Below are 9,459 nucleotides of genomic sequence, written 5' to 3'. Positions count from 1 at the left end.
GCTGAAACTATAGGTGCATGCCACCACATCTAACTAATTTATTTATTTATATTTATTGTAGAGATGAGGTCTCACCAAGTTGTCTAGGCTGGTCTCGAACCCCTGGTCTCAGGCAATCCTCGCCTCTGCCTCCCAAAGTGCTGAAATTACAGGCGTGAGTCACCCTGCCTGGCTTATACCAAGAATTGTGTATTGTTGCCTTACTATTCTGAAATCATGATCAAAGATCATAATCCTACATATTTAATAGAATTTTACATATCAATAGCACTCTAATTGTAAAATGAAGGAAAATAATTGTAGTGGGATATTAGCATGTAGATGCTCAGGTACCACTACACTAGAATATATAAAGAAGTTGTGAGACGCTCCAGAGTCACACAGAATCATTTAAACACAGCAGCCCCAAATGCAGGCTGATATAGATAGGTCATTGCAACTTAGATTTCAAGAATAACATCAATGGTGTGATTTTTCACAATGCTGAGCTCTTGGTAAAGTTCCATGTAAAACAAAGTGTGTACAACCTTTTCATTTTATAGGATGATGACAATCCTGTAAAAGTCAGTGTTTATTAAAACTGTGAAAAAATACTTTGTGATTTTTTAAAGTGGAGAAAAATTCTAGGTTCAGGTATTATCTGCAGTTTTTCACCTATCAGATACCTGGAGGTTACAGTAGAATTCTTCCTTTTAGGGTATTGTCTTGTCTTGGGATATTGTCCAAGAGGCAAAATTTGTTTTGTAGAACAAACAGAAGGACATCTTGCATCCTTCATACTTATCACTAAGTGTCAAGAATGCCCCCTTCCTATTGTTTTGATAGGTAGACATCTCTCCAGTATTTCTACACTGCTTTTCAATAGGAAGTACTGCCCTGGTGAAATCCAGCGATCCAGGTGTCCCTGCTACTGGATTTCGAGGTTTAATACAGTACAGAAGGTAAAATCTCGGTGTCATTTCTGTAGTGTCTTTGTATTTCTGAGCCTTCATAACAATGATGGGAGAAAAAAGCTAATTATATTTAATTTATAACCATATTTCTAATATTCTGGAAGAAGGATTTTAATGATTAGTTTTATTACAAATGAGAAACCAATATAGATTATTTTTTTTAAAGCCTTAAATGTCCTTTGTGAATTAATGTCAGAACTCATTTTATTTTTTTGAACTTATTTTCCAACTTACTTGTATTTAATGTTACAGATGATGTTATTTAAAAAAAGATCTTCTTTTAAAGATGGATTTCTGTTTAACCAAAGAGAAATTTATCTCACTAAATTTCTATTTTAAATTTTGCTGCTGGACTCTTGTGATAACCAGTTTAGATAAACAGGCTACAATGACTCACTTGTTTTTCCATCTCTCACAGTGACTCCTAAGAAAGTTGTGAATTACAATACAGTGTTATTCTGGGCAGGACATATGGGTAGGGAATAAAATATTTGGATTGCTCAGCTACTCAATAACATTCTCCCCCCCCACTCAGAAATCACTTGGAGACCTCAAAGAGCTCTCAAAATCATGTTTGTCCTCTCATCATTGTACTGAGGCAGATAAGCGAGGATAACAGAATTCAGTTTAATGGTCTATAAATGATATATGGCCCAGCACACAGCAGAGCTGTGGGCCAAAGCCCTTGATACTAACTCCCTACAACTCTTTTTTCTACTATTGGAGTTTTCTGTTGGGTTTTATGCCCACCTGTTTGAATTTCCTTTCTTAGGCCAGGGAAATTAGAAAGAAGGTCATTAATTTCAGGGCAGACAGATGTTGGAACATTCTTAAATACTTCAAATTTACCTAGCTACTTTTTAAACTGAGGAGCAATTAGATAATTTTTAAAAATTAGTTTTGTAAGAGTAACAAGCTGAATGTGGGTTGAGTATTACTAGTTTAATGCTCTGAAAATGAAAAAAATGTTCCAATGTTCCAATGGAAAGGGAGATGCCTTGTCCCATGCTAACCCTTTCTGCTCTGCTGCAGCAAGAGTGCTGAGTTCATCGTGAACTTGGACCCATGGGTGTGGCCTTGACCAGGTCGGCACAGTGGGTAGCAGCTGGCCATGGGCCTGCAGCCCTGGAAGTCACCCCTCTCAATGAAGCGATACTGAAAGAAATTATTACGTTCGTGGAGAGTTTCATCTATAAGCATCCCCAAGAGGCAAAATTTGTTTTTGTAGAACCACTTGAATGGAAAACAGATTTGGAGCCCTCAGCATTTAATTCAGGTTATGTCGTCAGGTAAGCCAGTAAATTGCTTCTGGGATTTAATCTCTTCATTGTACATGGTTTATTGATTTGTTGGCGGTTTAGGGGCAAGTCACTTAACCTCTCTGAATCTGGAGGCACTCAGGTGAAATCTGCAACTGTTTTGCTTGGCCAACAGTTTTTAAATTTTAGATTCTTTTGACATTCTCGAGGTCCCTACACTCCCAACATTTGTTGCTGCTTCATGCCTGACTTTTCCACCCACCCATATCACGTGCCTGATACCGGGAACCATTGATTTGGTGTCCTCTGATATAGACAGAATCTCTTCTGGTATTTAAATTGATCAATTCCTGGTTGTCCTGTGGGAGGGTGATGAACTTGGCTCAGTGTAAAGGAGAGACTTCTTAATAATTAATGCTGTATTCAGATAATAATCTTTCAAATCTGAGTTTAATACATTATACAAGGAGGGACCCAAAAAACTAATTTATTTATAAAAAATTGTGTATTTATCCTTAACATGTTTAAACTTCAGTCACCTTCAAAGTACTCTCCGTTTGATGCAATACACTTCGACGTTTTTTCCACTGCTCAAAACAGTTTTTGAACCTGTCAGTTTGGATGTAGTGCTTCTACCTTTTTGTTTCACCTCTTCCACATCAGCAAAACATTTCCCTTTGTGGACTTTTTTCATCTGGGAAAACAACAACAAAAAAGTTGCTTGGGGTGAGATTGAGTAAATATGGAGGGTGGGTCACGGGGGTCATGCCGTTTTGGTCAAAAACTGTTGAACACTCAGTGCAGTGTGGGCAGGTGATTGTCATGGTGGGAGAACCAGTCACCTGTTTGCCACAACTTGAAATGTTTCTTTCTCAAATTGTGATGCAACCTTCTCAAAACTTCCAGATAAAAACTTTGGTTGATTATTTGATCTGGAGGAACAAATTCTGAATATTCTACAAGGGGCTTGCCCTCCAAAAGATAATACTGGGGTTTTTTTTTTGGGGGGGAGTCTCCCTTTGTAATTGTATGATAAATAAACAAGCAAACATATATATAATTTTATCTTTCTTTTCTACCACCTTTTTCCTTTTTGGTTTTGCATATGAACTCTTTTTTTTTTTTTTAAGAGATGGGGTTTTGCTGTGTTGCCCAGGGTGGACTGGAACTCATAGGCTCAAGAGATCCTTCTGCTTCAGCCTCTCAGGCATGCACCACTGTGCCAGCTAGTTTTGCATGTGAACTTTTAAAGTCTGACCATATTAAAAATAGGTTCCCTAGTTAGCCAAAGCTTTCTGTAGGTGCCTTTTCCTTTTTTGCCCTTTGAGATAATTTGTGAGAATAAAATTAGAACTTCACTTGTAGGATTGCAAAAGCATTCTTGAACACACTACAAGAGCTCTTAGTTCTTTTTTTTTTTTTTTTTTGAGTTGGAGTCTCACTCTGTCACCCAGACTGGAGTGCAGTGGCCGCTCCTAGCCACCGCAGCCTCGACCTACTGGGCTCCGGCGATCCTTCCGCCTCAGCCTTCCGAGTAGCCAGAATTACAGGCGTGTGCTACCACGCCCGGCTTATTTTTTGATTTATTGTAGAGGTGAGGTCTCGCTGCCCAGGCGGGTCTCGAACCCGCGGGCTCAGTCAATCCACTCACCTCAGCCTCCCAAAGGCGCGGGATTACAGGCTGAGTCACTGAGCCCGGCTGAGCTCTTAGTTCTTATATTGATCTGCTTTCACTCTGAATTTTTTGAGATTTTAAAAAATGATTTATTTTATTTCTAACTGTGTCCCTGGTCACTTCCCCCAAAGTGCTTGTCATTTCCAGATTATTACCCCATCCTTTCTTTATTCCACCTAAGTTCAGCAATTTTTCTACTTTGAAAGATGAACTCATATGCAAAACCTATTAAAAACATAGTAACTACTTTTGCCAAGAGAGATTTAAAGCAGATGACAGAAAGGAATATCAAGACTGTCATTGTATCTTGCCTCTGTACACTGTGTTCCGAGTACAAACATGACCACATATGCCCCCTAGTTAGGTGATCTGTAACAGACTCCTCAGACCTGACAGTTTCTCACTCTGTCCTTGTTCAAGTTCTTGCTTTATTTTCATTCTTTCGTCTTTGAACGTGGCCTTGATGCACAGCGTTCCCTCCTCAGCAGGCCTGTCTTGACATTTTGACAGTATGTATATTTTACAGCAACTACCTTTGTCAAGTTGACTGTGCAACTTTTCCTTGGGCTAGTTTCTCTACCCATTCTTTTTGTGCCAAGCCTTTATTGATGATACCTTTCATGTGAAAGGGATTGTATTTGATAGAAGCCATGCTTGTGTGGCTCCGATGAAAGCCGGATACTACTGATTGCCTTGAAGAAGGCAGGGGATGCAACTGGGATCTTGGTGATGGAATATACCAAACGATTTCGAAGCCAGGCCTTGACTATACCCCTTATTCTACCTCCCAGATCAAAGAAAGTTTAGCAACCCATAGTCATTTGGTGCTTACTGCCTGAGGAGCATGGCAAGTGATGTAAGCCAGAGGTGCCCTCAATGACCAGAATAATTTATTGTTTAACAGCCCCAGTGACCGTGTTCTCTGTCCTTTGAGTCACGTGCACTCTGTTGGCTTAACTTCTGGCCCCTTAGCACATTGCTTATACATGTATTGAAAGTGGGGAAACTACTGTCCTTACAGACAGTTTTCAGCTCATATGTCTATGTGTAAGGCCAAAGTTAGTGTATAGGATTTGAGCTTGGAGTCTCTGGATGTGTTTCTGCTAAATAGGAATGTCCTTGGGTGTTTGAGAATAAAGGCAGATGCTTCTCCTTGTGGTTATACATTCTCTCAGCCCTCTTGTTCCAAAACAAGTCAGTTTTATCTACACTTGAAGATCTATCAAAGTAGATAAGCTACCCCTTTTTGTTGGTTTCTGCAGATATTGATGGGAATATATTTATCTTTTTGTTATTTATTATTTTTGTTTACTTATTTATGTTTTCAAAATAGGGTCTCGCTCTGTCACCTAGGCTGGAGTGCAGTGGTGTGATCACAACTCACTGCAACCTCCTATGATCCTCCTGCTTCAACCTTCTGAGTAGCTGGGACTTCAGGCGTTTGCTACCACACCTGACAAACTTTTTAATTTTTTGTAGAGACAGGATCTCGCTGTGTTGCCCGGACTGGTCTCAAACTTCTGACCTCAAGTGATCTTCCTGCTTCAGGCTCCCAAAGCTCTGGGATTATAGGTGTGAGCCGCCGAACTTGGTCTGATGGAAATAGTTTTATATTTGTGGACAAGTATGTATTTATACTTGTCATTTGATGTTGCACATTTCCAAATGCACTCTCTGCAGTAGTTTGTAAAAGTTTGATCAGCCTTTTTGTGAATTAGGCTAATCAACATCTGATATTGAAATGGATCCTGGCACATACTGGAAAGGTTTTATGTTGCATCAACCAACCTCTTCTCCATTTGTGCAGATCATCATTAATTGACCAGATAGGCACCCCGTTTTTCACATGTTGCATGATATATCTTTTCCTTCAAAAACATTCCCAGTTTATTCATCTTGTAATAACATTTGTCATCGCTCCACATTCGTTTTTTTGGGGGGAGGAAATAACTCTACTTTCATTTTCATGGACCTCATAGGTTTTCTCTTTATTACCATTTTCAATTGCTATTGTTCTTATTAGACAGGATTAGATTAGTAATATTCCTAAAACACCTCAGAATGGAACTCAAGTCTGCAGTACACTAAGGACAAATGACACCACTCAATGATGATACCATCTGTTTGTGGGTACTGAGGTGCTTTGATTGTATAGAATGTGGCTTGGGAAATTTATAAATTGGATAAGCATTCAGAATCATGTGAAAATGTTATTACCTGTTCTTTTCTTTCCTTCTCTGGTGGAACTACATTATGTTTTTTGAATCAAATCTGCTGTAATAGTGCTGTAATTTAGTTTTGAATCTCAGTGCACTGTGTCTCAGTGATATGTATGTGTCTGAACAAAATCCTATGCTGTAGGAGTTCCATATGGACGGAAAGTCAGGTCACCTGAGTGATGGCTTTCTTCTCCCCAGGAATGCACGGTTCAAACATGACTCATACCTTTCTGGGCCTTAGTTTTCTGGCCAGTATCATAAGAAGCTGAATTACATCATTTCTAAGGTTACACTCAACCTTCAAATTGCATTGTTTTATTAGACAATAATTATTGTATTTTGGTAGAATTTCTAAGTCACGGTGGTAAGATCAGAGGCCGTAATATGTTATTACTGAATGCTTTATATTTTGTTCCTGAAAATTGTTAGTTTTTCAACTACAGCCTTATTTCCTATATTACTGTTTAGACATACATTTATTGAGTGATGAGACTCTAACAAGACACTGGAGATGAGAGAAAAAAGACATTTCCCTGCTTCCTTGCTGTAGAGACTAAACTGAGTATTTCTAGCCCCCTCCTCTAAGTCCAGTTTGAAACCTCTCTCTCCATCGTGACAGTGGATTTGCCCGATAGCACTCTTCTTTTTGACTTTCATAAGGTGGTGGCAGCATTTTTCTGTCTAAGAGATTGTTCTTCAGGTGTCAGAAATGAGAGCTTGAAAGCAGAAACATCCTCTTCAGCATCCACTCTAACTGGCTTTTTGCTTTTTACTTCCTACTTCTCTGTTAAGTTGCACACTGGTAGGAGCAATGAAAACTGTCACCTGTGCCCTTCTGTTTCTCACTGGGATTTTCACTTTCTCCAGTTAAGTAGCTTGATATTTTTTGGCATTTGGTCAGCCTGTAACCTAGCCCTGTCACCATCACTTAGCCTAAGTGACCAGCCTCCATGTGAGTGACCTTTAGGTACAAGCTGTTAAGAAGTCTCTTCAATCCCAAGAATGTTATGCCAGAAAAGCTTACTTTTAGAGAAACTATACACTGTGTACACAATGCATGTCACTGGCAAGTCGATATATATTTTATTCATCCGTTTATCCACAGATGTGTATTGAGTGCCATCTAGGTGCAGTTCCTATTTGAGGACCTGGAGGTTGAGCAGTACCTATCTGTACCCAGCAGAACCAGACTGATAAAGCCCACCTATTAGCTTCCTATCGCTCCTGTAACTCATTGCCTCAAACTTTAGTGGCTTAGAACAACACAAAGTTATTGTCTTATCTTTCTGAAGGTCAGAAGTCTAAAATGATGCTTTGAGAGGCCTATGAGGGAAGGATCACTTGGGGCCAGGAGTTAAAGACTAGTTTGGGCAACTTGGCGAGACCTCGTCCCTACAAAAAATTTAAAAATTAGCCAGGCGTGGTGATATGTGCTTCTAAAGTCCCAGCTACTTGGGAGATTGAGGCAGGAGAATTGCTTGAGCCCAGGAGGTCGAGGCTGCAGTGAGCTGTGATTGTGTCACTTGCACACAAGCCTGGGTGACAGAGCGAGATCCTGATTCTAAAGGCGGGGGAAAGGGGGTAAAGAGAGAGAAAAAAGTCTAAAAGGAATCTGCAGGGCTAAAATCAAGGTATTGGCACGTCTGTATCCCTTCTGGAGACTCAAGGAGAACTCTTTCTTTCCTTCTCTAGCTTCTAGATGCCCCTATGTTCCTTGGCTCACAGCCTCACAGCACTCTGACCACTGCCTTCATTATTACGTCACCTTTGATTCTAACCCTCCGGCCTCCCTCTTACAAGGACCCTTGTGATTATGTTTGGCTTACCCAGTTACCCAGGATAGTCTCTCCATCTCAAGATCCTTAACTTAATCCCCCTGCAAAGTCCCTTTTGCCATGTGAGTCACCTCACATATTCACAGGTTTTGGGGATTAGGATGTAGACATTTTGGGGAACCCTTCTTCTGCCTCCCACAGTCCCTATTCTCTTATTTCTGCTTTCATGAGCTATGTCTGTAGTATGTAATCTGGGTCTGTCAGTTTTACTTTCTGATGAACTAGCAACATTTCGCATCTGTTTATTTGCATTTGCAATTTAAAGTATGTTAGATCAGATCTGAAGATGTGGGCAGGACTATCAGCATGTCATAAAAATCGTGGGCAGTTTAATTAATGTTGTAAGTCATAGGAATCTATAAAAATATCACCGCCATGAAAATATCTTAATATATTTTTAAATGCCTATCTACAAAATCATTAAAATGGACAGAAACATGAATTTAGGAGACCCAATAATTTCTGATCAGGAAAAACCCATTTAGAAAAACTGTATATTATCCTAAGGTAAACCAAATTAAAGTTGAGAGTGGGAAAGTAATCCACAGAATGGAGCTAGTTTGCCTTTAGTTTGTCTTTCTTTGTAGCTTTTTTTTGGGGTCCATAAACAGTGTAACCAAGAAAATTCCTAACCACTAATTACTGTGGTGTAAAAATTTTATAAATAAAATAACATTAGATGGTCCCAAAGCATGAATGGTTCTGCAAAACCAGTGATTTTTCTTTTTTTAAAAGATGTCAGAAACCATTGTTAGGAAAACAAAAACACAAACTATGATTATTTGGGTTCAGTTGTGAACTCAAGAAATTGCTTACAATTTTCTTCATGGACATATCCTGTTGCTTACTATGGTTGCTGATAAGTTTGGACATTTACGGTTCTGACTGTGAAAGAATTGGGAAAATAGATGGGCTTCTAACCAGAAGAACTGATATTCTGGGGTTTTATAATGAGACACAGAACTATCTATTGAAATTGTCTTCAGTTTAACTTCTATTATTATCCAGGTAAAGCTTTCAATTTTTTTCTATTTTTTAGTGAAACAATAGTCAAATCAGAAGAAGTTGATAAAAATGGACAACCTTTGCTATTTCTCTCTGTTCCACAAATTAAAGTGAGGAGCTTTAGGCAGCTGTCATGCTTGCTATTTATTGCTGGAGATACAAAACTGAAGGAAGCACAGGCGTGCATCGAAGGTGATGTTTACACACCAGTCTGTGATCTGCACTTTTAGAAACGAACCTGGGGGATATCATCTGTTAGTTTCTTGAAAAAATTTCTACAAATGGTAACAAGTCGTATGTACAACCTCATGAAAATATTATTCATTTTCCTTGGCTGCAATATTATGCTCAGATCAAATTTCTGCTTTAAAATGAAAGGCCTGCTCCTTTCCTGCTAGTAGGTTTCTAGGTTTCTAATTTTAGCATGTGGTTTAAAGAGAACCTTCTCAGCCTCTGGAAAGCCCAGGGGTCCATGGCCTGTTAGATCCACATCGGGAGAGAAGATAGATGACA

General features: G+C 39.3%; 1 protein-coding gene across 1 annotated transcript in view; it reads left to right on the top strand.

Moving 5' to 3' along the window:
• The first annotated feature begins 839 nt into the window (after positions 1–839).
• The window catches only part of ARMC4 (armadillo repeat containing 4), a 177,899-nt gene continuing 169,279 nt past the window's right edge, over positions 840–9,459 (top strand). Inside the window, exons 1-3 of the mRNA XM_021716171.1 lie at positions 840–941; positions 1,986–2,242; positions 8,981–9,138. Of these exons, the coding sequence (XP_021571846.1) occupies positions 2,019–2,242; positions 8,981–9,138 (382 nt within the window). The 5' untranslated portion in view covers positions 840–941; positions 1,986–2,018. The remainder of the gene's footprint in view (positions 942–1,985; positions 2,243–8,980; positions 9,139–9,459) is intronic.

The sequence above is a fragment of the Carlito syrichta genome, unplaced genomic scaffold (assembly GCF_000164805.1).
Source record: "Carlito syrichta isolate Samal-C Ts95f unplaced genomic scaffold, Tarsius_syrichta-2.0.1 Scaffold308231, whole genome shotgun sequence".
NCBI classification, from domain to species: Eukaryota; Metazoa; Chordata; class Mammalia; order Primates; family Tarsiidae; genus Carlito; species Carlito syrichta.
Note: the sequence above shows the minus strand (reverse complement) of the source record. Positions and strands in the feature narration are given on the sequence as shown.